This window comes from Dama dama, chromosome 5 (genome assembly GCF_033118175.1).
Source record: "Dama dama isolate Ldn47 chromosome 5, ASM3311817v1, whole genome shotgun sequence".
Taxonomy (NCBI): Eukaryota; Metazoa; Chordata; class Mammalia; order Artiodactyla; family Cervidae; genus Dama; species Dama dama.
The window spans coordinates 109,240,136-109,267,251 of NC_083685.1; the positions used below are offsets into that span (position 1 = coordinate 109,240,136).

The 27,116-nt window shown below is 52.1% G+C and overlaps 2 protein-coding genes and 2 non-coding genes across 7 annotated transcripts in view; all 4 read right to left on the reverse strand.

The window, feature by feature from the left end:
- PLXDC1 (plexin domain containing 1) overlaps positions 1-13,714 on the reverse strand; it is a 66,688-nt gene extending 52,974 nt beyond the window's left edge. The window contains exons 1-2 of one of the 2 annotated variants that reach the window (XM_061143885.1): positions 13,571-13,714; positions 4,558-4,736 (exon numbers count right to left, since the gene is read on the reverse strand). Coding sequence is in view for 1 of the 2 variants with exons in the window: in XM_061143884.1 (XP_060999867.1) it covers positions 4,558-4,736; positions 12,322-12,397 (255 nt within the window). In the remaining variant the exon portion in view is untranslated. Of the gene's footprint in view, positions 1-4,557; positions 4,737-12,321; positions 12,472-13,570 lie in introns of those variants that run through there. The other variant, XM_061143884.1, reaches the window with a different exon arrangement.
- A 634-nt stretch (positions 13,715-14,348) lies between these two features.
- Positions 14,349-14,420, reverse strand: TRNAC-GCA (transfer RNA cysteine (anticodon GCA)). Its single transcript has one exon. It is a non-coding gene; the product is annotated as a tRNA-Cys (tRNA).
- A 670-nt stretch (positions 14,421-15,090) lies between these two features.
- On the reverse strand, positions 15,091-15,162 carry TRNAC-GCA (transfer RNA cysteine (anticodon GCA)). The gene has a single exon. It is a non-coding gene; the product is annotated as a tRNA-Cys (tRNA).
- Positions 15,163-15,795: 633 nt separating this feature from the next.
- ARL5C (ADP ribosylation factor like GTPase 5C) lies at positions 15,796-22,673 on the reverse strand. 3 transcript variants are annotated; one of them, XM_061143886.1, is made up of 6 exons: positions 22,397-22,572; positions 21,705-21,765; positions 20,280-20,427; positions 19,322-19,405; positions 18,620-18,771; positions 15,796-16,650 (listed from the first exon to the last, which is right to left on the reverse strand). In XM_061143886.1, the coding sequence occupies exons 1-6, from the start codon at positions 22,440-22,442 to the stop codon at positions 16,602-16,604; spliced, it is 540 nt and encodes a 179-aa protein (XP_060999869.1). In that variant the 5' UTR covers positions 22,443-22,572; the 3' UTR covers positions 15,796-16,601. The 3 variants fall into 3 exon arrangements, 2 of the variants coding, with proteins under 2 accessions (XP_060999869.1, XP_060999870.1); XM_061143887.1 differs by lacking the exon at positions 18,620-18,771 and having other exon boundaries at positions 22,397-22,673; XR_009693016.1 differs by lacking the exons at positions 15,796-16,650; positions 20,280-20,427 and having other exon boundaries at positions 18,717-18,771; positions 22,397-22,472.
- Positions 22,674-27,116: the final 4,443 nt, after the last annotated feature.

The following is a 27,116-nucleotide window of genomic DNA, read 5'->3' on the forward strand; positions in this document are numbered from 1 at the left end:
TTTTCCCCCTTTTGGCTGCACCAAATGACATGGGGGATCTTAGTTCCCCAACCAGGGATAGAACCCCTGCCCCCCCTGCAGTAGAAGCACAGAGTCTTAACCACTGGACCACCAGAGAAGTCCTCCTTCGTGTGGACTCCTGATGTGTTGAGGGGGCCACAAAGCCCCCAGGGCAGTGGAAGTCTTGTGATCGAGTACAGACACATGGCACCTGAGAAAGCCTCCCCTTCCAGTGATCATTCTGGTAATGGATTTTAAAATTGGCGTGGAACGTTACAGCTCAGAAGTTCCCACACATAGAGAACCATCAGGATCATATGGGGGGACTTAAAGAAACAAATTCCCAGCTCCAGTGTTTCTCAACCCGTCAGTTCAGGGTGGAGCCCGAGAATTTGTGTTGTTATTTTAGGCTCTGGGGTTATTGAATCCATACTGGCTCTTAACGATCCCCACTGCCCTTTCTGAACACCCACAGACAATTGCTTCCAGAAGGACACGTCTCCTTGGCTCTCTTCTGCAAGGGCCTCTCTGCCCAGACTGGGCCATGGTCCTCTGACCGTGGGGTCTGGCCCAGAGCAAACACCAGTTCTTTAACTGATGGCCCAGCAAAGCTGGGGGCTGGAGGAGGGGTGAGCCTCCAGGCGTTCCCTCCCTCGGGGTGCCTCCCCTGCTCTGGCCCTCCGGTCCGTCACCCCACCAAGGCTCCTTGGTGCTGCAGAATGGAGAAGACAGGGCAGGATGGGAAGCGAATGGGGCTGCCTTCTCTGCGGCTCCACCTCACGGCTGGTATTAGGGGTGAGGTGAGGGAGGCCCTGACCTCCGGTCTAACCCTTAAAATGGCACCAGCGAAAAGAACTTATTTACAAAACAGAAACAGACTTGCAGACTTTAAAAATGAATTTATGGGGACCAAAGGGGAAACATGGTGGGGAGGGGTAAATTAAGAGCTTGGGATTAACATACACACAAACTACTATATTTAAAATAGATAATCAAAAATAAATAAATAAATAAAATAGGTAATCAACAAGGACCTACTGTATAGCACAGGGAACTCTACTCAATATTCTGTAATAACCTATATGGGAAAAGGATCTGACAGAGAATGAAAATATGTATGTATAACTGAATCACTATGCTGTATATATACCTAGAGCTGGGCTTCAAATGGTAAGGAATCTGCCTGCAATGCAGGAGACCTGGGTTCAATCCCTGGGTTGGGAAGATACCCTGGAGGAGGGAATGGCAACCCACTTCAGTATTCTTGCCTAGAGAATTCCATGGACGGAGAAGCCCAGTGGGCTACAGTCCGTGGGTCGCAAAGAGTCAGACTTGACTGAGCAACTAACACACACACATACCTGAAACTAACACAACACTGTAAATCAACAAGACTCCAATAAAAATTTTTTTAAATAATAAAGTGGCATCAACAAACTCAGCCATCAAGAGAATATTTTAATGCCATATATTTTTTAAATCAAATTAATTAGTTCAATTGATGCCGAAAAGTCCATGATGAACAAGAGATCAACATTTTAAATAAAGACAGGATCAGTAATGGTGCCAAGCCACATCAGAGGCTGAGGTAAAGGGAAAAATAAGTCACAGAAACAATGCAGAAAGAGAATTCGGAGCACGTGTTACCCTGCTCCCTCCCTACCAGGCTGCAGGCGGGCTAGGTCCCTCTCCCAGCACACTGGTGCTGCCTGCCCAGCAGCCCCTGTGGCCGAGTGGCACAGTTCTTCCTCCTCTGGGGAACCTCCCTCCCTGCCAGCTCAGGCTCACGTGGACAGTTTTAGCTGCTCCCTGCTGCAGCTTCTCCTAACATCTTCTCTTCCTTCACCCTGCCCACTCCTGGCCCCTCCGTGTATACTGTTCCTACATTAAACTCTTTAAAAAACAGAAAGAAAGAAAGAAATGATGCAGGAAAAAATATTAAAATTCTAAAAATATCCTTAGAGAAGCTATTACACCCATGACACAAGAACCATAGGGGACTATTTTTTTAAGAAAAGAATAAACAGCTCGTGGAAATGAAAAATATGATAGTAAAAAAAAAACTGGTAACATTAAGAAAATAAGGTCGAGGAGACTTCCCTGATGGTCCAGTGGCTAAGACTCTGTACTCCCAGTGCAGAGGGCAGGGGTTTGATCCCTAGTCAAGGAACTAGATCCCACATGCCACAACTAAGACTTTGCATGCTGTGATTAAAGAGCAAAGATCCCATGGGCTGCAACTAAGACCAGCAAAGCCAAATAAATAAATACTAAAAAAAAAAAAAGGGTTGAGAAAATCTCCCAGAAAGTGGATCAACAACAACACTTACAAGCCAACTAACAGACAAACAAAAAAAATGCAAAGGGATGGACAACAGAAGAGAGAAGAAAGTTTGGGAATCAAGATAGACATCTAATCAAGGGGTCTGGAAGAAAGAATTGAATATGTAGTAAGAGAGAAGATAGTCAAAGCAATAAAACAAGGTTTTCCAGAACTGATGAATATAAGTGCCTGGGTTGAAATAGCCCATCAATTGTTCAGCACAGTGAGAGAGAAGAGTCAGGACAGGCACTTTTAGAAGCCTGGGGTTAACTTAAGGTAACACCCTGAAAGCTTCCGGGAAAGCAGTTATCTACAATGAGCATAAGCACGACATCAGACACAACGGTGACATCAGAAGCCAGACGACCATGTGAGATGCCTGCAAACCCGTGAAGGAAGATTATTTTTAATCTAGAATTCTATATTCAGCCAAACCATCAATCAAGTGTGAGGATAGAATAAAGGCATTTTCAGACGTGCAAGTTCTCCAAAGAATTTCTCTTCTTCTATAACCTTTCTCAGGAAGCTAAACAAATGAGGGAGCAAAGCAGGAAAGAAAAGACACAGGATCAAGAGGATAGGGCACCCAGCGAGGAGAGAGGCGGAGTTCCAGGGTGGCTGCGGGCAGGCAGGCGAGCACCAGGCCAGGTTGGAGCAGCGTGACGACAGGAGAGAGATTCCAAACAATAAAAATAAAAATGAGACAGGTTTGACTGTGCCAAAAATTATATTTGAGGCCAGTGAATGTTTAAGAATACATAGTCATGGACTTTCCTGGTGGTCCAGTGGTTAAGACTCAGTGCTTCAAGTGCAGGGAGATGTGGATTTGATTCCTAGTCAGAGAATTAAGAACCTACATGCTGCGCAGTGAAGTCAAAAGATTTTTTAAAAAATTTAATTAAAAAAAAAAAGAACATATACTGTTGGTAAATACAAAAATCTAAGCAACTAGGTGGGGGTGGGAGGCAGGAAAAGCAAAAATGATGCAAGAAAGGAAACAATGATAGTGCCCTGATTGGCTTAGTAGTGAGCAATATTTACCTGATAAATATAAAAAGCAGAGCCTATGGATTTAACAATATTGAGAGCATTAAACCACATTTGGGGGAGTATACAGAAGGTGAATCTTCATCTACACAATGGGCAATCAACATATAATGTCCAAACAGATTTATCAAGAGGCAGCTGCATAAGCAAATTACTTAGAAACACACGGAGGTAACAGCCAGGTGAAAAGCTCAAAGTGGCATATTCTGAGTGACGGGTGGGCAGGTCCAGAGTGGAGGCGTGGGCGGTTGTGTTTTATTTTCTGACTTCAGCACTATTTGACCTTTTTGATTGCGTGCACGTCTTGGATTTAAAAAACGAGTTATCGAAACATAAAGAAATGCCCATCCTCTTGTTGCTTCTCCTTCTGTAGTTTTTCTGCCACCTGAGAATCCACCCTCTTCACTTGCAGCCGTGGCCGCCTCCGCTCGTGACCATGGGCATGTGCATACAGTCTCTCTCACACACTCACACTCATCACAGACACAGCAGCCCACGGTGACAGACACACAGGCAAATGTACGTAATACACAGTAACCCTCAGACACACACGTGATGACAGATTCCCCCCAGACACAGAAGCCCCCATCAGCTCTTCTGTGGCCGCCGGGAAGCCGGCCAGCGCTGCACAGTCTTCCCTGCTTCACCAGCCCCAGGACTGCCCCAGGCAGAGGAGGTTTTCTTCAGCCACACCACTCTAATTGCCTTCTCTGCTCAGAGTGCCCTGCCCTGGGGCTGAGCAGTCACCCCATTAACCCTGTGGGGCCACGTGGTCTGTAGATGGTACAGAAATGAGGTAGGCACAGGGCCAGAGCTGGCAGTCAATGTGACTAGTAATAGCCACCTTCATTCTGCTTCTAGCGGAGGCCCTAAGACGTGGAAGAGTCCAGTGTCCTGAATCCTGTGGACATGCTGTGCATCTTTGAGCAAGTCACTGCACCTCTCTGAGTCCACAAGGAGGTAGGCAGCCTATGAAGCTCTGAGATGCTAAAATTTTCTGACCCAGGCTGGGCCGGGCTTCCATCCCCTCCCCTGGGAGCCCTCTCTCCACACTGACCTCCAGGATCGACCCCAAAGGATATGCTTGTGGGTCTGAGAAGTTTGCAAGGGGCACCAGGGCCACCCCCCCCGCCCCCCCCCCGCCACCACCACTTCCCTCCCCCTCTGTGTCCCTCCAGAGCACTCACCACCACCCTGGTCCCGTTATCCGGCAGCTTGTCAATGGCCAGGGTGCCCCCACCCAGGTCCTGGCTCAGCTGAGTCCTGTCCAGCTCCGACACCTGGCCAGGGCTCTCTCCGGCTCTCCGATTCCAGCCCCACGCAGTCCCCTGGGTGGCCCCTCCAGAGCCTTGGCCTGCATCCTGACCTGGGAGAAAGAGACAGAAAGCTGAGTCCTGGCAGTCAGAGTGAAGGCCGGGAGGGGGACCAGCCTGCTTATTCTGAGAAGCGCTGACCCCCCTGATATCATCATTGACTCTGGGGACACTGACACCAGGCCAGGAGACACCCAGCATGCACCAAGCTCACCCCACAAACTTTGCACTCGGGACACTTGAGCCCTCACTCCAGCCCTCCACTGAAAATGTGATGCTCTCCATTTTTTCAACAGGAATCAGCAGCTCACAGAGGTTAAAGAAGGTCATAGAGCAGATCAGGGATGGAGAGAAGTTTCAAACCCAGGCTGATCTGCCCCCAAAGGGTTGATTATTCTCAATCTCATTAGAATCATCTGGGAAGCTTTAAAAATTCCTGATATCTGGATTCTCCACCCCAGAGATTCTAATGTAGTTAGTCTATGATGTGACCCATGCGTGAGGACTTTTAAATGATCCCCAGGGGAGTTTCTGAGATGCCCAGGACCTGACAAGGCAGACAAGGGTGAGAACAACTGCTCTAGTACTTTCCAAACCAATTCCCTATTTCTCTGCCAGAAATGGCACATAATCTCATCTTCCAAGGGACTCCAGGGACTAGAAGCCAGAGAGCAGAGTTATTTTAGTTCAGGGCTTCTCATCCTCGGTACCACTGACATTTTGGACTGGATAACTCCTTGTTATGGGGGACTGTCCCATGCATTGCAGGACTGCAGGATTTTTAGCAGCATTCCTGGCCCCTACCCACTCGAAGCCAGTAGCGTCTCCTCCCAGGTTGTGACAACTGAAGATGTCTCTATAGTGGGGAGCACTGTTGAGTTTTATCACTACCGTCAAACATCTTGGGCAAGTCACTTTCCCCTTGGAACAAGGAGCTTTACAAATCCATCGAGGATAACAAATGGGTTTCATCTCAAAAGCCACCTCCAGTGGATTAGTGAGAACCAGGAATGCTCTAATTGGAAAGAATTCTGAGCCTCCATTTGTGTTTAGCAGGAAAGATGGTCACGATCAATTGGCAATGTCTGCGGCGGGCACAGGATTGAAGAGTGGCTGTACCCAGGCCATCTAGCAGCCGTTCCTCGACTCAATATTCTCTCCAGTTCCCTCTTGGTCATTAAATGTATTCCAAATGACACAGAAACCATGCTTTTCCATTTCAGAAAAAGACTTATGCATGCCCATAAAGATGTGTCTTATCCTGTTTCTCCAATTGCCACACCTACTATGGCCGTATATATGTACCAGATGGGAGGAGCTGACATTCCCTGTGACCTCCACCAGTTTCAGGCCTGTGCTGTGTCAGATGCCCTGCCCCACCTGGTCCCCAGAGCTCCTGGAGGTAGCCTTCTCTCCTGCAGCACCCGCCAGTGGTCCAACTATGTGCCCACCTCCCTGGTAGACTTGGGCTCCCCCAGGACTCTGCCACCTACCGTAACTGCGTATCCTGGTGCCTAGCAGACAGTGGGTGCTCAGTCACTGCACAACTGAGGACATGATACTGGAGGTAACTTGGGAGCCAGCGAGGACAGAGGTTGAGAAAAGGCTTGGCCAGGACCAGGCCTGGGGCTAAGGCCAGGACTCTTTGCTGTGGGGCTCTGGTTTGTCATTAGACATTTTATCCAATTAAGTCATTCTTGGCTGCTGGCGCCTGCTGGATCCTTGCCGGCCCCCTCTCACTCCCCTGCCCCTAATCGCAACCAGATGCTCTGGAGAAGATAGGGAAAGGGTGGTCTCCAGACCCCTGCCCCAAGATGCCCACTGGCTGAGATGGACCTGAACCCAATACTGGGAAGGCAGCCTGCCTGTAGCTCGGACCCCAAGCCAGGGCTGTCTTGCCCCTCTCGGGTGGGGCCCACAGCTGCCTCTGGAGTCAGAACTATTTGTGCTGGGCTGCCCTGCCCAGCTCCCTGGGTCCTCCTGCAAGCAGCCCTCGGGCCTGGGCAGGAGCCAGAACAGGAAAGGAGCTTGTGCAGAATAAGCAGAGGAGCTTAGCTGGCCTGGAAAGGGATGCTAGGGATCTGCAGGCATCACAGTCCTGCATCCGAGACAGGAGGTGCCTGGATGGTGTGACCCGAGGCCTGGTGAGAGGGCCCCACCAGAAGTGCGGCCAGGGAGGGCACACCTGACACCCACAGGCTGTGTGACCTCGGACCCATCAGTCCACTTCTCTAAGTAGAAATAGAAAATGGGAATGACAATTGTGCCTACGGCACAGGCCACCATGATCATACAGTAAGAAGCAAAAATAAGATTTTATACATAGGAAGACTCAGGGCCAGGACCAGAGACCAAGTATCCAGGAAGGAGAAGGGCCAAGAGACAGAGAAGGAGGTCACCGAGGAACCTGCCCCGCCCTGACCTAACCCTGAATCTCGCCCTCCCAGCCCCCGCCACAACTGTCTCCCTGACACCCTGCCCCCTCCCGGTTGACTAGGATGGGACATCACTCCCTCAGCTTGCAGAAGGAATCAGCACAGCTGGCTTTGCACGTGTGTATGTAAGGGCCCATGTGCACACACACACACGTGCCTGAAGGCCTGGGTCCTCCTCCTGTGGGCTCCAACCCCTGGCTACCACTGCTCTGCCCTCTTCCCAGCAGCCATCCCCTGCCTCTGCATGTGAGGGGACCCACCTGTGAGTGATGCAAGAAGCTTCTAGAGCACAGCTAGTCGTGCATTCATCCATTCCACCACCCATGACCCCAAGTGGCGAACAAGTCTAGTGTTCGCGCTGTGAGGGATAGTAACAATAATAGCTCATTTCTAGAGAATGCTTACCCTGTACTGGCACTCTTCCAAGGGTGGTAAACCCACTAACTCATTAAATCCCCACAATCGCCTCATGAGAGGGGTGCTGTTGTAGATCCATTTTACAAACTGGGAAAGCCAAGCCACGTGACCAGCCCAGGGTTTGCACTCAGGCCCAGCAGGTGCAGGTTTGCTCACACCACAGTACACAGGGGGCCGACACGCCAGGCTGTTCCCGAAGGTGCAGGGCAGCCCCACGGCAGGATGCACAGGTGCCGCTGGGCCCAAACCCGGGAGGTTCCCCGGCAGACTGTACCCCGTGGAATGCCAAGGGGCAGCCCAGTAGCCATGCCCCAAACCTCTTCTGGTGCCGCTGCCCTGCTCCAGGGCAAGAAGCAGTGCGCTGACTTTGGGAGGCCTGGTCACACCACCCCAGCGCCTGAGCCAAGCCACCTTCATCCCACCCATCACCCGAGCTTGCCATTCCAGCCCCATGGCCATCACTCAGTTGTGGCTGCCACCACCTCTTTCCTGGTGATAACTTCAGCCTCTACCCTTCATGCCCCTGGGCCAGTCTCCCACATGCCTGCCAGAGCATCCTGTCCAGAGGAAAAACTCCATTCCATCCTTCCCGTGCTCCCCTCTTGCCACGACCCTTCGGCTGACAGCCCAGCTCTCCCACTCAGCACTTGAGCCTCTTCGTGATCAGATCCCTGCTGGCTTCTTCAGTCCCCCGTCTTCCTTTCCAGGACTCAGCCCCACTCTTTCTGGCCATGGGGCTTCACACAGGCAGTTTTCTCAGCCTAGATCACTCTGCTCCATAAATAAAGGGAGCTGATGAGCTCTTGCTCATCCTTCAAGTCTCACGAGATGTCACTTCTTCCCAATGCCTTCTCTGACATTTCTGTGCCTCACCCCAAATGCTACGTGCATGGTCCCAGCCCTGATCCTGACAAATCACTGCTACCTGTGTAACCACTAGCTCCAGGTGCTTGACATAGAGCAGCTGCTGGTCAAGCACACACAGGTGACGGATGGAAGGAAGGAAGGAAGGAAGGAAGGCATGTTTAAATTTTCAGAGCTCCTGAGACCCACAGAGCTTAGAAGACCCTTCCCTTGGGGCACAGCCTCACCAGAAACCCTCCTTGTTATCACAGCAATAAAAACACAAGTTTGGAATCAAATAAGCTTGAGATTGAACCTTGACTGTACCTCTTACTGACTATGACGTTGGACAAATTGCACAATCTCTCTAAATTTCCTCCTCTGGAAAACAGAAATGATAAAACCTACACTTGGCAAGTCATTTTGCGAGTCTTTAACAAAATACTGTACACAAAGCACCCAGCAGGGTCCTCCTGCCTTTCCTGGGTTTCATATGAGGACCAGTTTTCCAAGGGGTCTGGGGAAGGCTCCAGACCCTGAATTGAAATCCTGCCTCTCCGTTACAAAGCTGCCAACCTCACTCCCTTCCTGCAGGCAGGCAGAGACCCACTGAGGACCCTGATCTGGGGAGAGAGAGGGAGGCATGAGGAAGGGGCAGGGAGGGATGGCCAGTGGCTCAGAAGAAAAGAGGGGAAGAGAGGAGAAAAGAAGAATTTGCCTCTCTGCATTTCTCTCAAAGGGACAGAATGGGGTCTATGACCCCGTCTAATTCATTCACTCACTCAATACACGTTTATTAAGCCCCGTGTGCCAGGGGGGCTTCCCAGGTGGCAAGAGTGGTAAAGAACTCACCTGCCAACTCAGGAGACATAAGAGACCCAAGTTCAATCCCTGGGTCGGGAAGATCCCCTGGAGGAGGGCATAGCAACCCACTCCAGTATTCTTGCATGGAGAATCCCATGGACAGAGGAGCCTGGTGGGCCATGGACCATAGGGTCACAAAGACTCTGAAGCGACTTGGCACGCCAGGCATTGTGCTGAGTGCTGGGGCAAAAACAGGAAACAGGCAGACACAAGCCCTGTGCCCATGAAGATTCTAGTTGGGAAAGACACACACAAAATGAGCAATTCAGCCAGTAGGACAATGTGAGATGGTGAGAAGGACTGTGGAGGAAACAGAAGGACGGAAGGGTTGGGGGTTGTTTCTACTCTGGACAGGGCCCTCAGGAAGCCTCTCTCAGAGGGGGCCCTTGAGCTGACTGAGACCTGGATGAAGAGAAGCCAGTTACCTGGCGATCCCAGGGGACAGCAGCCTGAGTGATCTGGGGAGCAGACCCGGGCAAAGTGGAGCAGAGTTGGGGGTGGGGAGGGGCTGTCCAATGGCCACTGGGCAGAGCTTGGATTTCAGCCTCCATTTGTTTGAAGAGCCCTGGTGCGCAAGGAGAAGGCTGGAAGCAGAGTCAAGGCTCCAAGGGGCCCTAGAGGCAATCTGGTCCAAACCTCATTTTATGGATGGAGAATCCAAGGGGCAGAAAAAGGATAAAGCTGCCAGGGTCACCCAGGGTTGGAGCTGGGCCTGACCTGATAATTCCCAGGACAGGATGCCACCTCCAGTGGCCTTTTCCTTCTCTGTCTGCTGTAGGCACTTCCAGTTTCACTCAGCAGACCCCAGAGTGCCCGCAGCTCCCACCATGCACCCTAGTATCTTCCTGTCTCCCCATCTGTCTATCTGCCTGTCAGCTTCTGTAGGCCTCCCTCACCACCTGACTGTATCTTTGGGTCGCTCATCTTTCTCCTGCTCCTGTTTTAATGACAGATGAAGTTTCAAGGTCAGTTCATCAAGAGGGAGGGGAGATTTCATCTCCCCCCTGAGCCCTGCCCCCCGTCCCCCGCCGCCCGCATCCCCCTTCCCAGCCCAGCACAGAGGACTTGGATCCTTGGGGCTGGATAGCAGCACCCACCCCTCAGGTCCAGCCCCCAACTGCCCTCTCACCTGTCTCCAGGGCTCCACCACCCACCGGAGCAGCCCTCCTCCAGAGGGTCCCCCCCACATCTGTTCTCCCTAGAAGACACCCCCTGCCTCCACACAGGGCCCCGCTCAAACCCAGTCTGGTCGTTGTGAAGAAAAGCACGACTCAAGAGTCAGCAGCTGCCCCCGCTGGCTTCCTTCAGTCCCACCAATCTCGCCTGCTGCAGAGAAAGTTCATTTCTCCTGGCTGAATCTGTCAAAGCTGAGGAGACAGGGTGTCCTCTGCTGCGAGATGTGATTCGAGTCTCTGCCTGCCCCTCTGCCAGCCCTCAGCCAGGCCTGCCTCTGGCCCCCGCATTGCCCATCCTTGTTTCCTTCCAATGCCCTCTTCCCCACCCCTTTCCGTGGATCTCCCATCTCAGTCAGGTTCAGAGCCCTCCCTCATCAACCCAGCCATATCCAGAGTTCAGAAGGTCCCATCAGGATGGGTTTGCCAAGGACCTCAAAAATTGACCTGTCCAACCCATTCCTTTTTCTATTGACTTAATTTTTTTTTTTTTTTTGCAATTACCCCATACACATCATAACAAATCTGAAAAGAGAGTCATAAAAAAAAGAAAAAATATCTCTCATAATTCCATAATCCCACAAAGATTTTGCCCACAGCCTCACTTTATAAGGGAGGAAACAGGCCCAGAGAAGGAAAGTAACTTGCTCAAGGTCACACAGCAAGCAAGATGTTGGAACTAGAAGTGAAGTCTCTGGCCACCGTCTGTCTCTTTTTCTCTCTGAAAACTGGTGGTTTTGCACCAGCAGCCTCTTGCCACCTCAGCTTCTGCTGCCCTCTGCCCACACTCTCCTTCTCAACAGGAACCCAGGCCTGTCTCAACTATATTCAGGAACCATTAAAGTCAAGAATGCCGTCACTGATGCTGTGCCTGATGCCCGCAGACCCCTGAGACACAGCCGCCCAACTACAGCATCCCCCTGGACAAACTCTCCACCTGCTCCATCCCACCCTGGGGGACATCTATGCCTGTGAGGCACGGAACTCTATCTTCCCAATTCTCTCTGTCAAGAGGCTTGACTGCAATTACCCCCCTCCCCAACCCCAGAGAATGCCTGCATACATGAGGAAGAAAGAGGAGAATGCAAAATTACTTGTTGAAAAATGGTTCTCCTTTACAACAGGAGAGACTCAAGGTAGATCTCAGAAAGGACTTCCAGGTGGGAGAATGATTGCAGAGAACTGCTGTGAGGAAGGTAGGACACCCCACCGTCCTAATCTAGAGCCAGGACAGCTACAGGCCAAGGGCCACCAGGGCAGAGTTAGAGCAAGAGTGACCGGCGGACCCTAGAGGCTGGGGGTGGGGAAGCTGCAAGTTGCTTCTTTCTGGGCCCAGCACGGCTCTTCAAGTACCAAACAGAGAGGAGAGGGCGTCAGGCTCCCCACTGCCCTTGCTGGAGGAGAGATGGTGGGTCTCCTCCATCCTCCTGGCTGCTGCTACTCAGCCCCTAGACTGGGTCAGCTTGAGAGTGGGGGCAGGGGAGAGAAAAAGGAAACAAAACTGAGGCAAGAGACATCCCAGATTCCGCATCTCATCAGAATTCAGCCTCACCCAGTGTGGCCAGGGGTCCCTGTGACTCTCCCACCGTCCCGTTTGGGGCCAAAGCCCAATGCCTTATGGATTCCCTCCCTACTGGGGTCCCTCCAGTGTCCTTCCAGGAGGGAAGGAGAAATCGGGGCATCGGTGTCTGATCCTCCCACCCTCACTCACACACCCTGTGTGTTTAGGAAAGTAGGGGTCCCTGGTCACCTGCCACCGTCCACAGCGCTCCTGGCCTCCCGGGGACACTACCCCCGGCGCCTCTGACATCGCCAGCCTGCCGGTACCTGGTCAATGCCCACGCCTGCCCACCTGCCCCCCCGACCCACGACCCTGACCCACCCCCACCAACTCTGGCCAGTCCTACCTGCTCCGGGCTGGGGGCTCAGAGCCCGGGCAGCCTCCCTAAGCACCAGCACGAGGAGCCAGAGCTCGGCCCGCATGGTGGAGGCCAGGACCCGCCCCCGGCCCGCAGCTGTCCCGGCCCGGCTCGGGCTGCGCGGTCCCCCGGGTTGGCCGGCGGAGGGGCGGGCGGCAGAGCGGCAGCAGAGCGCGGGGCAGGCAAGCAGTGAGAGCGGCGGAGCGCCAGCGGGCGGCAGGCGAGCCGAGCGGCCTCCCGGAGCGGGGACCGGGAAGGGGGCGGGGCGGGGGGGGGGGGCGCGGCGCCTCCGGAGCTCGCCCCGAGTCTTCCCCAGCCCTCCCAGCCCAGTCCGAGCGCTCCCCGAGAGCTCCCGCGGCCGCTTCCCAGGCGAGGGGAGGGGGGTGGCGGGAGGAGGAGAGGGATAGGGCGGGGAACCCTCGGGCTGGGAGAACCCCCGAAGAGCATCAGCTACCCCTACACCGCACCTTAGCTCCTGCCTGCCTTCCCCTCCTCCACTCCCTGGGGGAAAGCGGTGGAGAGAAGGCTCGAAGGGCCAGAGCCCAGCAAGGGACAGCGGGCGCCCCTTCCTCAGACCCTGGGCTCCTACCATCCGCCCCCGACCCATTTCCACCAGGCTTCCCGACTTTCTGGGCTGTTCCACGGAGTTGTGTAGGGATCTGATGCCCACCCCCACCCAAGGAGTCTCCCCTTGCAGCAGAGGCCTGAATTCCACGCCTCTTATGGCTTCTCTCCACTTTATCCCACCCCGCAGACATGGGGATGGAGAGACCTGGATCATCCCTACTTTGAAATAACCTGGACTTCTTCCCACCCCCGGAAAGTAACTGAGGTCACCCTACTCTCTGGGGACCCCAGACCTCCACAGGGCCCGACCCAATCAGAGGAGAGCAAGGAAACGTCTCACCCCAACTGCCACCACCTTATAAGCAGGCTCTGGGAATAGATCACTTTTTTTTTTTTTTTTTTTTACCCTACCAGAACAGAATAAAAATACCCTCAATTTAGGAGATTTAATAGATGGCAGGGAATCAGGTCAGGACCCGGAGGTGCCTCTTCCCTCCTCGACCTACTTCGTGCGGAGGCAAGGAGATCTCGCGCTGGATGGAGGGAGAATGGGGGTGAAGGGGACGCTGGGGCCCTAAAGACCAATCTTTCAGAATCCCAGTTCCTTCTTCCTCAGGACCCAGGGTCCCAGAACCGACCTCCTTTAGCCCCACGTCCCCTAATCACTTACAATGGGACACGATTAGGCCTGTCTGTAAGTTCTTCTTGTTGTCTCATTTAAATTGCGGTTTTGCCAACTCTCCGGATCAAAAAGGCTGCTGCTTCCAGCTGCGGCTTCTTGCTGCCCTCTAGTGGCCACGTGACGAGGCGCAACGCGCGTGTTTTGCGGTTTTCCTCGATTTTCCAGACCAGCCTCCGCGCTGAGAGTTATCTCCGACTCCAGCCAGGCGGGTTCACGTCTCCTTGCCCCTACCTTCCGAGAGGTCAAGGTGAGAGGACCCAGGACGGAATTTCAGCTCCGGCACTGATCTTTTTGAACAGTCCCCTGTCCGGGATGCGCCGCGCGCGGTCTGTTTTAAAAGGTCTCTTAATAAAGGACTCAGGCTGAAACAGCAACTTGGAAATAATTAGAAGCAAATGACGTGTCAGTTTTTTTAAAATGTAAGCTTCTAGAACTTGCGTGTACATCAGAATCACCTGGGGGGCTTATAAAACACAGATTTCTGGGAGCCACCCCCAAGTACTACAGCTCTGAGGCCGAGGATCCGTATTTCTAACACGTTCCCAGCTGGTGGTGCTGTTCTCAGTAACACATTTTTTTTTTTTTTTTTCAGTAACACATTTTGAGAACCGCTGCTCTAAGTTTCTGTTTTGCTGTCTCGCCGTTCCTCATCTTGCCCAAAATAGAAGTGGTGAAGTAAACGTCAACACAAAATCGTGGAAGTAGAAAGTTGTAAGAAAAGCAGTGGCTGGGAGAATCCGAATTTGGATTCTTAAAAATGTACGCAAGGGGGCACCCGGATTTGAACCGGGGACCTCTTGATCTGCAGTCAAATGCTCTACCACTGAGCTATACCCCCTCTGTTGCTTACCCGCCTGCGGATGACTTCTTAGCGCTACTCCAGCGCAGGCGCTGTGCCTGCGTCCACAGACGGAAGTGGAATCCAGTATTTTCAAGAGACAGAGAGACTATAAATCTCAAGAGACTATTTATCTGAATGCAGAGTCTGTCTCCTGAAACTCTGAACTAAAGAATTCTAATGATGTAAGAAAAAGCAATTTGGGACTGCGGCAGGGGACGTCCCTCACTTCCCCTGGATTTCTCACTTCCTGGACCTTCTTTTGGGCCTGGGTCCGCGTTTCCCGCCTTGTTAGAGCGCCCCTAGCGTTTCTCTTGGCGCCCATCTTTCTCCTACACGCTCACAGACACCTCCAGTCCTTCCTGTCCCAGCCCAAGCCTGGCCCTTAGAAATTCAGTCTGTCTTCCAACAGCAGTTGAGATCCCGGGACACGTAGACCTGCGTGCGGGCGCTCACGCCTCCACCCCATCAGGAGAGTGGGCCTTTGCACAGCCCCCAAGAGGCTGAGGGCGTGGCTTGGCAGGACCTGGGTCTCCACCTCGATCGCCGGCAAAAGAGGTCTGCAATGTTGAAGGACACTTCCCCTTTATCCTGTAAGGGAACTTCAGTAGGAGCACTGCAGGACTAAGAAACAGGGGAAGGGAAAAAAAAAAAAAACACTAGGCCTTAGAGGGGGCACCCGGATTTGAACCGGGGACCTCTTGATCTGCAGTCAAATGCTCTACCACTGAGCTATACCCCCGTGGTACCACTACTTTTTGCCACTTAGGATGAATTTCTACGGAATAAGGGGATAATTGATTTTTACCTATTGTGTTCTTTGTAGCTAACCTGATGGAAGGAACACGGCATCTAAATGGAGATGTTTAGACCTCCTGAGTTCTTCCCCCCCCCCCGTCATTCTTTATGGAAACCACAGGGTTAAGAAATCCTGAGCCCGCTATATCTGTGTCCAGACTCTCACACCGTTGTGCACTTCCTGACTTCGGAAGAGAACAGACCCCCTGACCTCAGGACCATCCCAGGTTTTCTGGGGGTAATAGCACTGCTCCCCGTACAGGACAGGCAGCCTGGGTTTCCATCCTGTTTCCGGCTCTACTTTGATAGGACTCCTGGGCTTTTCCAACCCCTAAAGCCTCCTACTCCCCTCCTTCCCCTAGGCCCAGGCAGAGCCCAGAGCTCTGAGTGCTGGCAAACCTGGTGTTAGTCACCTGGCAGAGGGCTATAGAGCCCAGGACCGAAAAGCCAGTCCCCATAGAGACCCTTGAGGCAGCCCCTTTCCATTTCCTAGGTGGATTTCCCCTGCCAGAGAACTTTGATTGAAACTGAAAGTCAGTTTTGAGGTGCAGCCAAAGGAGCAGGCAGAAATAAAAGGTGAGCAGTTTTCAATGGCATTTATTACACCTTCATAAAATTCCTACTATGGTGTGGGGGGAAAAAATCACTACCAAAAGACAAGATAAACAAATGCTGTAGGAATTTGGGATATTGGGAGGAGTGGGATTCACACTGGGAGGACACTGGGAGTGAAGGGGTAGCTTAAAGCTCAAAAGCTGTGGTCAGACCCAGCATCTCAGAGGGAATGCGTAGGTGAGGGAGCAGTGGAACCCCCTGCAATATGAGGAACTGTCTCTGGCTGGAAGGTCCTGTCCTCCACCCTCTCCCCTCTCAGGTTTTGGCTCTGCCCTCCTTCCTCTGAGCCAGCCCCTTCACCTTTCTGGAATCTCCTTTGACGGAAGTGTATGGGACAAAGATGGCTAAGGGGCCGGAAAGCTGGAGTGGGGGTTAAGGGCATGGGGTAGAGGTCTAGGAAATAAAGAACAATTCCAGGGGTCTCTTACTCTGCCCTCCATTTTTCCTACAGAGAGGTTGAGGGCTGAGGGAGAGGGCTCCACTTCCTAATCCCCCAACACATCCAGCAGCTTCCCTGGTGTCTCTAAGAAGGATGCCTGCTTCCATGGAGTGAAGGGCAGCTTTTTCTGCTGTCCTGCCTGCAGCAGCTCAGGGTGCTCTGTCTAGCTCCTCAGTGGGGGGGTTGGGTGGGCAGTGGCAATCTCACCATCCACAGATGCCCCTGGTCACTAGAGTGTTATAGAAAAATAATAAATAGTCACTTGGGTTTTCTACCCACATAGTCCATGCAAAACCCTCCAAATTTCTGGTTGGCCTCAGGCTGGGACATCAATTGGCAGTGGCCCGAGACTGCATCCACTGCAGCCCGGCAGGCAGCCTGGAGGAGGGAAGAACAGAGCAAGGATCAGCATATCCCATGAGGCTGATGGCCTCCCTAGCCCCCAGCCCCACCCAGAGCTGACTGCTGGAACGCCCAAATTTATATCCAGTTTTGCATTCAGTTAACAAATATAAATGAACTGTGCAATGGGTATTATGCTAGGGGTTACTGGTGAAAAAATAGACATGCCCTCTAGGGCTTACAGTCTAGTAGAGGAGATAGATATTAAACAAATGACCAAACAAATAATTGTATAACTACATATTGTGATAACGTTTAGAAAGGAGATGTACAGAGACCTCTGGATGTTTGGGAGTCAGGGAGGGCTTCTTGGACAAAGAGGCCTGGAGATCCACCTTAGCAATGTCTTTGGGCAAGCCTCCAATGCCACCTTTCCACCCACTCCATCATTGGGTCAGTGCCAGGGTGGCTTCAAAGGCCTGCAAAGAGGCTCCATAAGCAAGTTCTTTCATTAGACTGTGAGCAACTCCTAGCAAGAATGGGGTCTTGGTCATGTCTGTATCACTTGACACAGTGCCTGGCACATGAGGGTTACTTAGGAAATGCTGATTGAATTGAACTGAATATGGGTTGGAGACGGGGGCGGGGGGCTCCTCCTGACCCAGGAGTTAGAAGGACATGGCCAGAAATACATGGTTCCTTGGGCTGGCCTGCCTAAAGTCTCCCCTTCTTCAACTGGGCATCCAAGCCCCTAACCCACTGTGACTCCACTTGAGAGGGAAGAGGACAGGGGATTCTCCAGGCCTGATTCAAGACCCTTTCTGTGTGACCATGACCTAGCTCCTTCACATCCTCAGATGTTCAATCAGCAGCTCTCTTCTCAGCAGCCCCTCCCTGGACACATTATCTAAAATTGCAACATTCTCCCCAACATACATCCAACTTCCCTTTCCTATTGATGTTTCCCCTTCACACTTATCACTTTTTAACTTACTGTACATTTTTCTTATTTTTATTGTTCAGTGTCTCTTTCTCCCCTCCTGGAAAGTAAGCTCCATGAGGGCAGGGATTTCTATCTGTTTTGTTCACTACATTTTCTCAGGTGTCTAGAACAGCGCCTGGCACAAAAAACAGTCGTTTCTCTGTATCCATGGAGTTCCAGGGTTCCAGGACCCCTGCAGACATCAAAATTCTCAGACACTCAAGCCCCTTGTATAAAGTGGCATATATTTGCATATAACCTAGTCACTGATTTAAATCAGTACTTTAAATCAACTCTAGACTACTTATAATACCTAATATATTGTAAATGCTATGTAAAAAGTGGTAAATGTAATACAAATGCTATGTAAATCATTGCTAGCACATGACAAATTCAATTTTCACTTTTTGGAATTTTCTGGCTTTTTTTTTTTTTCTGAATATTTCCAATCTACAGTTGATTAAATCTGAGGATGTGAAATCCATGGATATGAAGGAACAACTGTAGGTCCCCAGTGAATGTTAAATGAATGATATCATTTATTCTGTTCGGAAACACTGGGAGTAAACAGGTTTCTTTACAGATAAGGAAACTCAAGGCCAGTCAGTGATTTCTGCCTGGAAGGCTTGTCCCCCAGGTCTTCCCATGGTTGTCTCTTCACTCAGGTCTCAGTTCAGAAGTCACCTCCTAGTAGACATGGCCCCTTGACCACTAGAGCTCTAGCAAACCCATCCCTGTTATTCAATTTCACTTTCTTCATAGCACTTCTCAGTACCAAAAATGTTTGTGTTTGACTGGAGTGTCACCTCTCTCCCCACTAGAACAAGTCCCTGGGAGAGCAGAGACACTATCTTGCTCACTGCTTACCCACAGCATCTTAACTGTGGGTGGGTGTTCAGCTGTCTTGACCCAGATGCTAAGGGATGCTATGAGTCAGATTCTGACAGGAGAGACACAAGAGAAGTTTCTGATGGTCAGCTGGTTGGGACAGGCCCTGAAGGTCCAGGTAGGACAGCCACTAACCCTTCCCCGGTGAGGGCACAGCAGCCCTGTATGTGCCACGGGTGGTCTTTGATGGCACTAAGGGTGAGGAACTGGGAGATCTCCACGATGGTCATGGAGTCCTTCATGTCCTGCTTATTGGCAAAGATGAGGATGGAAGCATCTCGTAGAGCCTGTGGACAGAGGAACCCAGCCCCAGTCAGCCTGTCAGGACCCAGCCTCCCTTCTCACTGCCCTATGAGCCCTCTCTAGTTCTCCTACTTTCCCAGCAAGACAGGCCCATGCGCAGGTGGGGCAAGGAAGGAGGCCCTGCCCAACAGTAACAACCACAGGAAACGACACCAACAGTTCATGGAGTGCCTCTCAACCAGCTCATAGAATCCTTACAATGATCCCAGGAGGTAGGAATTGATGACCTTTCCCACTTAGATTGTACTTGGGGAAATTGAGAATTAGAGAAGTGCAGTAACTTGTGTGGGGTCCCACCACAGTGAGTGAGAAGTGAGGTCAGGACTTGCACTTGCAACTCTGAATTCTGTGATCAGTTGTGCTGAAGGCGTTATTGCCCTTCATCTGGAATAATCTTGCCCTGCCCAAGCTGCTAGGATAGAGGTGCTCAGAGACTGGGGCATCAGTAATGATGCTAGGAAGCTGTGTGAGTAGACTGAGGTCACACAGCTAGTAGTTATGCCCTGGGTCCTCCCCCAGCTGCAGGGAGCTTACCTCATGGGCCAGCATCTTGTATAGCTCCTCTCGAGTAGTCAGCAGCCGATCCCGGTCTGTGCTGTCAATCACAAGGATGATGAACTGGCCAGCAGAGGAAAGTTGTGAGTGATGACACACACATTCATTCATCCCATGAATATGTCTCTTCCCACATTACTCTGCCTTGATGTGAGCCCCACAGAAAACAAACTGTCCAGTCTCAAGACCTCACTGCCCTCGTCCCATTTGAATTCCCTTTTTATCCAGACCCACGGTGGACAAAGCACAACTTCTGATTGTGTGCCAGAGGTTATGCCAAGTCCTGGGCATTGTGACTCCACTTGGGTCTCGCCACAACCTTGTGGAACTGGAACTGTTACTATCCCCATTTACAAACGAGGAGACTGAAGGTCAGTGAGGTGATGTGTTGTATCTTGCCCCCAGGCATACAGCCTAAGGGTGGTAGCGCTGGAGCTTGAAATCAGCTCTCACTCCAGGAATGAAACCACTGGATTCTGCTGCTGCCAGAGTGAGAAAGTAAGGCCACCAGAGACAAAGAGCTTACCCCATCCGATGCATCAAACAGAAAGCTGCCAGCAAGCAGACAAAACTGCCAGAAAGTATTCAAAAATTTTAACAGACATTGTGCTGCATTAAGTATTCAACACATCTGAATTAGCTCTTGTTTAATTTTTTAATTTTCATAACAACGCATGAGATCTTTTTTTTTTTTTTTTTTTTTTTAATTCTTTGGTCAAGTTGCACGGCATGTGGGTTCTTAGTTCCCCAACCAGGGATTAAACCCACACCCACTGCAGTAAAAGCACAGAGTCTTAAACACTGGACCACCAGGGAAGTCCCAGAGAGGTCATTATTACAGTCTTCATCTCACAGTGGGGGAACCAAGGCTCAGAGAGGTTAAGTGACTGGCTAATATCACACAGCTCAGCTCCTCCAGCCTAGGCAGCCTCCTCACCTCAGTGTTGGAGTAATATGTGTTCCAGGTGGAGCGCAGAGCCTCCTGTCCTCCTATGTCCCACATGACGAAGTGGGTCTTTTGCAGAACAATCTCCTCCACGTTACTACCGATGGTGGGACATGTATGGATCACCTCATTTGTCAGACTAGGGAGGTAGGAGAGGGCACCAACCATTCAGCCCAGTTCACTGTCAGCTCTGGACCCCACCTTAAGTCAGGCTGAATCTAACTCAGAGCAACTCAGCCCAGGTTGACAGAGCCTCTGCCAGAGATGAGGGAATGCAGACAGGAGTGAGATCAAGTCCTGCTTGACTTGGACCCCATAGAGGGGAGACTCATTAGAACAGTCTCCCCCAACTTTAATATGCAGCTGAGTCTTGTTAAACTGCAGATTCTGATCAGGAGGGTATGGACTGGGGCCCAGCGTTTTGCATTTCTAACAAGTTTCCAGCTAATGTCAATGCTGCCAGTCTGTGGACCACAGATTGAGTAGCAAGGGACTGAAAAAGGGGACAGACATAAGTGAGGGCCTTCAGAGAGGGGCTTTGTTTAAAATGACTTAGAAAAAAACACATGTTTTTATATGTAGGAAATACCTCTGGAAAACCTGGGACATAAAATGGAAAGTTAGGGGTGAGAGGGAACCTTACTATATATATACTCATGTTGTTTGAATTTCTCTTTTCTTCTAACTTCTCTTTTCTTCAGGAAAAATTATACTTTTTCAGGGAAAATTTTCCTAAGTAAATAGTCTGGAAGTTCCAAACAGGAGAGGTGCCATCCAGAGAGTGAATATCGGAAAAAGCACAAGTGCCAGGCTCTGCTAGACCAGGACCTACAGAATCCAGCCAGACCCAAAGCTGGCCCTCCCTTTTGGTCTGAAAGCGAGTGAGTGAAGTCGCTCAGTCGTGTCCGACTCTTTGCGACCCCATGGACTGTAGCCTACCAGGCTCCTCCGTCCATGGGATTTTCCAGGCAAGAATACTGGAGTGGGTTGCCATTTCCTTCTCCAGTCTGAAAACGGACCAAAACGGGGAGAAAAAATGAAGACACAAGGCTAGGATGCCGGAGTTAGCAGAGACCTGACGGTGGCGGGGGTGGGGGGGGGGGGGGTGGGGGGGGGGGGAGCGAAGCAGGAGATCATCGGTCAGGTTTGGACAGTTTTAAGCCCACAGCCGGCTTTGGCAGGGACCGCGGGTAGATGGCGGGGAGCAGTCGGGTTGCTCATACCGAGCAGGATTCTAACGTCTGGCCGAGAAGCCACTGAACTGAGGGGCCCCTGTTTCAGGAAGGTCACTCCTTCGCTCCGCCTGTCTGTTCTCCCGGCTACAAGAAGACCCAGAGAAAGGCTCCGGTGATTGGTCCAAATGCCTGTCAGTCTGGTGGGAAGGCCCAGCCCCCTCCCCATACGAGAGTCACTTACAGCTGGTAGAGAATGGTGGTCTTCCCTGCATTGTCCAGTCCCACGATGATAACCTTGTGCTCTGGAGGCATGCGGGGGAAGGGCAGGGTCAGTGCCAAACCCGATGACCAAGGGATTGTGTGCCCCACCAGGCCTCCCAGGAAGGAGAAAAGTGTTCCCAGCAGGCTGGGGTACCTCGGCCCACGGTACTACTTCTGCTCCCGCGCCCCCCGCCCCCACTAGAAACTAACAGGCCAGGTTTCTTTCCCACCGGGCCGGGACCCCTGCACCACCTCGGGACAGTGGAAATGAGAGCTGAACCCCACTTTCCCCTCTCCACATTTCCAGGAAAATGCTTGTGCAAAAGGTCCGGGGAACTCAGGGCTTCTTGCCAAGAGAAGGGGTCTGAAAAGAGAGCTGAGCGTGAAGTCACGACCGTAGGAAACCGGCGACAGCGTTTAGCCGGAGGAAGGAGGCTCGCTGGGCCGGGCGCTCAGGGATGCACCGAAGCGCGCGACCGACGAGGAGTGGGCGGGGAGGGGGCAGGGGAGACTTCGGAGCCGGCAGGGAGCCCCCACGCAGGATTCTTTGAGCCTGAGGTGCCCCATCGCATCTTCCCAGACCACCCAGCAGGTTGAGGGGGAGGAGAGGGGGCGGGTAGCAGGTGGGAGCTGGGTCAGAGTGGTCCCTTGGATGACTTGTGTGCCTCTTACCCCGTTCCCCGAAGATGCTCATCAGCTTGGCCATCAGTTGTCCCATGGCACGTCCGGAGCCAGACGGGGCTAGGACTCAGGGGGGGGGACTTCGGGGCCCAGGTCGAGCCCAGGTGCTTGGAGCCCCGCCCCCTGGGGAAGGCTCTCACAAGCTTTGCCTATGAAGTCTGCGAAGCCCCGCGAGTCTGTCCCCTAAGGGGCCTGGGAATCCCCTGGGACGCAGGCCCCAGGAGGGCACCATGGACCTCACAGGGACAATGAGCAACCTGTACAGAGCCCTGGAGGTGCAAGGAAAACGGGATCCAGATTTTACATCCTCCCCCTCACCCTGAGGAAACCCCTGAGTTCTCTGGGTGGACTAGTCTCCCCTGCAAATCAAGAAACCTAGCACGCGGGCCCACACTAGATGCCAGCTCTCCCTTCTCCAAGTGCCATGTCTGGGGCACTCGAAACAAGCGAAACCCTAAGCTACCCGCCTTCTGTAGCTACTAGCTGTGTGAGGCAGAGAGGGCTCATGGATCCTCTCTGAGCTGGAAGAATGTTCCAGCCCTCAACAGGTCTCCAGTTGTTTCATCAGTGTGGGCCTTTACTGCTCCTTCAAGTGAACTCCCTAGGCAGGGCTGGGTGTCCTCTCCTTCTGCAGGCTCCTTGGTGGTGGACAACTCCTAGGAGTAAAGCAGTGCTGCTCCCATGATTTGCTGGCAAACCACCTGCTTGGGCATAGCTTTCTGAGTCCCAAGAGTGGGCATCTGAAGATAGGGATGGAGCAAAAACAGAGAGCCTTCAGCCGAGACCCTACAAAGGGGTCCAGGATACTGAGATCCAGAGAAGAAGAGCCCGCGCCAGAAGAGAACCAGGCTGAAGGAGACGGAGGAAGGGGGAAACTGCTTGTTGTTGTTTGTGTGTGAATTTCCTTCTTTGCATAAACTGGGGGAAACCAGAAGACAAAAGGAGATGTGACGAAAGCAAACCAACATCAGGCGGAGGGGGCAGTTAAGAGAGACCCATCACCGCACAAGGGACTCAGCTTCTTCCAGCCCACTGCCACTGCCCACCTACAGGCCATCAGTGCTCCTCTCCCCCAAGAGAACAACTCTTTAACTGGTCTCCCGGCCTCCCCTTTACCTAGAGCATCCTCCTCACAGCCCTATTAAACTTTCTCAAGCACAGCTCAGAGTTTGTTACTCCACAGCTCATAAACCTTCAATGGCTCCCTGTTGCCCTCTGGATTCAGACCCATCTTCTCACCTGACACTGAAGAATCCCCAAGAACAACATCCCACCTGCTTTTGCGGGTCATCCCCCATGCTCTGCATCCATGGTTCTTGCCCACACGTGCCCAACTATGATTTTGCCTCTGTGTTTCCTCCATCTGAGCGCCTTACACCTTCTCAGAAAGGTGAGTTCCTAAATCCCTTGAAATGCCCACTACATAAGCCACCTACTTCCCAAGCCCTGGCCTGGTTCTCCAGTCAAATGGGGCTTTCTTTCTACACTGAGATGATAACTGGCCTGTCTGCTTTCTCCAATCAACTGTGAGTCCTAGAGGGCAGGGTCATGTCTCTCTCACCTGTGTATTCCCCACAGTCCACTCCCATCAGCCCCGAGCCGGTGCACAGTGGGGATGTGTTGCTTTTGGACTGAAGGGCTATAAGCTAAATTACAGTCTGAGAAATGGTGCTTGGAGTATTAAAAAAAGGAGTATGAACGTACGTTGAAGAGGACTGAGGAAGGTTGGGTAGTTTGTGGAGAGAAGAGGGAAGAGTTCACTAAATACAGAATTTTCATCCCACCCAGAGTGTTGCCCAGAGTTAGGTGGAGGGAGAATTGACTACCAGAGCCCATCTAGGCTGAATCCATTTCAGCCCTAGTTAAAAATGAGCTGGGCTGTGCCAGGGTGGGGTAGGGTAGCGGCTCAGAAATGTGCTAGGAGAAGCAGCAATATTTAAAGCATTTTTACCATCTGTTTCCTGGGGGGGGTTGGAGGGTGGGAAGAGGGAAGGAACCTCTTAGTGCACCCTGCCCCCACCATCAATTGCAGAATTGAAAGTGACTTGTTTCTGCTCACTGGAGCACATTCAGTAAACAGACAAGAGCTGCCTCTGCTGTGAGGCCCAGAGGTAGGATCTCCAGGGGGCACTCATTCATTTATTCATTTATTTGACGAATGTGAGTCAGGAATTAGAAACATGCCAAGCAGACAAAACAGGCCCTGTCCAGGTCTTATGGAGCTTGCCATCTAGTTAGGGAGACAAATATATGCACCCATAAAACAACTAAAAAAGAGACAGTAGGGGGAAGGCCTGATTTAGAAGGGAGCCAAGGCACGCTTGTCTGCGGATGGGATTACTGGGCTAAGATGAGATTTTTCTTGAGGGTACTGAGCTGGAAACCACCCCATCTTCTGCCCTGCTCCCAGGTCCTGGTGGTCACAACTCAGCTCTCATTTTTTAGCGTGAGGGAAACCTTCGACCTCTCTGACCTCAGCTCACTTTGGGGCAGAAACTACTGAAAAGACAGAAGCAGCTGGTCAGGGAGGGAGGTAGGAGGTGTCCCCAGCATCTCAGTTCCTGAGTCCCTGAGGTGGCTGCGGTAGGAGCATCAGCCTCTCTGGGCCTAGTCCCAGCCGATTTCATGGGCGTTGAAATCCTCACGTGTTGACAACCACCAACATGCTTATTGTGTGATGGTTGAGGGTTGGTGGTTACCAAGAGACAAGAATCTCTCTCCCCTCATCTCTCAATATCTCCAAACCGCCTAGAAATGCCCCTGCCTGTAAGTTCCGGGCAAATGCAATTTCAAGCAAAAGGCACGTAGTGAAAAGACCGAAACATACTTGGACACCTGATTCTTCCTGCCCCGCACCCCTCCCCTTGCAGAAACCAGGACATCCTGGGCCAGGGGAATCAGCACAAGACTTGGGGGTCATGGACACCACAGAACTTGAAATCTGAAGATCTCAGTTCAAGGCCTTGCTTGATGGCTGTGTAGCTATGGACAAACTGCTTAACCTCACAGAGCTTTATCTGTAAACTGAAGCTAATGACCCCTGCCTTTGATTGAAAATACCAGGATCCACTGCAGATGGAGTTCTCTGTGGAGCCCCAGACGGAGCCTGTTTTCTGCTCTTTCCCTCTTTGATGTCCTCCCACAGGAGGAGCTGTCTGCAGCTCCCACTTAGACTTGGGCCCACTTTGTCCAAAACTAATGTCTGCCTCTAACCTGGTTTTTTCACTTGCTTCCTCTATGTCTGGGAAGACCATCACCCACAGTCACCCACATGCCTCCCTCTCTCTCACTAGCCACCTCCAATTGCTCTCCAAGAACTCTCAATCCTAAACACTATTTGTCTCTTGCAGCCACCGCCTCCTTACCTGTTCCACTGCAAACCCTCATTTCTCACTCGGAGCACTGCAGCTGTTTCCCAGCTAGGCCGCCTCAAATCTATGCTCCTGTGACCCCACTCTTCCCTTCACCTTGACAGCACCCTTTGCTAGTGAAGTGTCAAGAATGTGTCATACACGTCATTTGCTTCCTCTGCCTGGAACACTTTCCCTCGTTCTCTGCAGGTTAACTCCTAACCAGCCTTCTAGACTCTGCTCAAGACTCACCTCCACCAGGAAGCCCTTCCTGATCTCCCCAGTTTAAGGCAGGGACTTGTCTTCCAGGTTCCCCTAAGACCCATTGCTTCCCACATCAGAGAGGTCCCTTGTGAACTGTCTGCTGCTCCCACTTAAGACTTGTGCCTGGTACACAGGAGATGCTCAATAAATGTTTGCTCAATGAATAAACACGGGAAAGAAAGATTGATTCCACTGCAAGGCAAGGGGAAGAGCACCACAATGGGAGGCAGAATGGGCTCCAGTCCCAGCACCTCCCTGTTGACCATGAGCCAGTCACTCAACCTGTGGGCCTGTCCGGTTCCTCTTTCCTTGGATTTGCTAACCCCTCATCTGGAGGGTCTGAATGTCCATTGCCCTCTATACACACACACACACATGCACACCCTGGACAGGATTATCTGGGTCTACTACCCCAAAAACAAGAACCAGGAGAGTGGAGAAATGGTTTCTGGGTGCTGTGTGAGGCAGACACGTCCACATCCTGCCAGGTGATGACAGCAGGAACTGTCACTCTCACCCACTGACTTTCTTCCTGGCTTTTGGGAGTTCCCAATCCTCTACCTCCCACCCCACAAACAGACCTCCTTCTCTCTCACAAGGCTAGTTAGCAGTGACTGGGGTGGGGGTTGTCGTGGAGGCGTCAGTGGGGGAAGCCGGAAGTTCAGCCCTTCCCTCCCTGAGGAGCCCGGGAGCAGCTGAGGCCACAGGAGCAGAATAACACACATGCTTCTAACAGTGAGCCAGTGGCTCTGGATCTGACCTCCTGAATGACATCCGGGACACTCCACTTCCCTCTAGTTTCCGGTTTTCCCTGGCTCTACTTATGGGGAGACAGGACAGGTATGGGGCTTGGGGCGGAGTGGAGCTGAGACTGGCCACGCAGCTCCTGTCAGGCTTGAACATGATGTGTCAGAGTCGAAAGTCAAAGCACCACGTCTCCGGCTGAGCGAATCACTCCGGGCGCAGCTGCCTCCCGTGCCCACCGCTTCACTCTCCCTCCCTGCAGGTCAGCAGCTCCCACACACCTAGGCTGGCCACCGAGGAGTGGCGAGTGATGGGGCCAAAGAAGCAGGCCTGGGAGGCGGCGCAAAGGACAG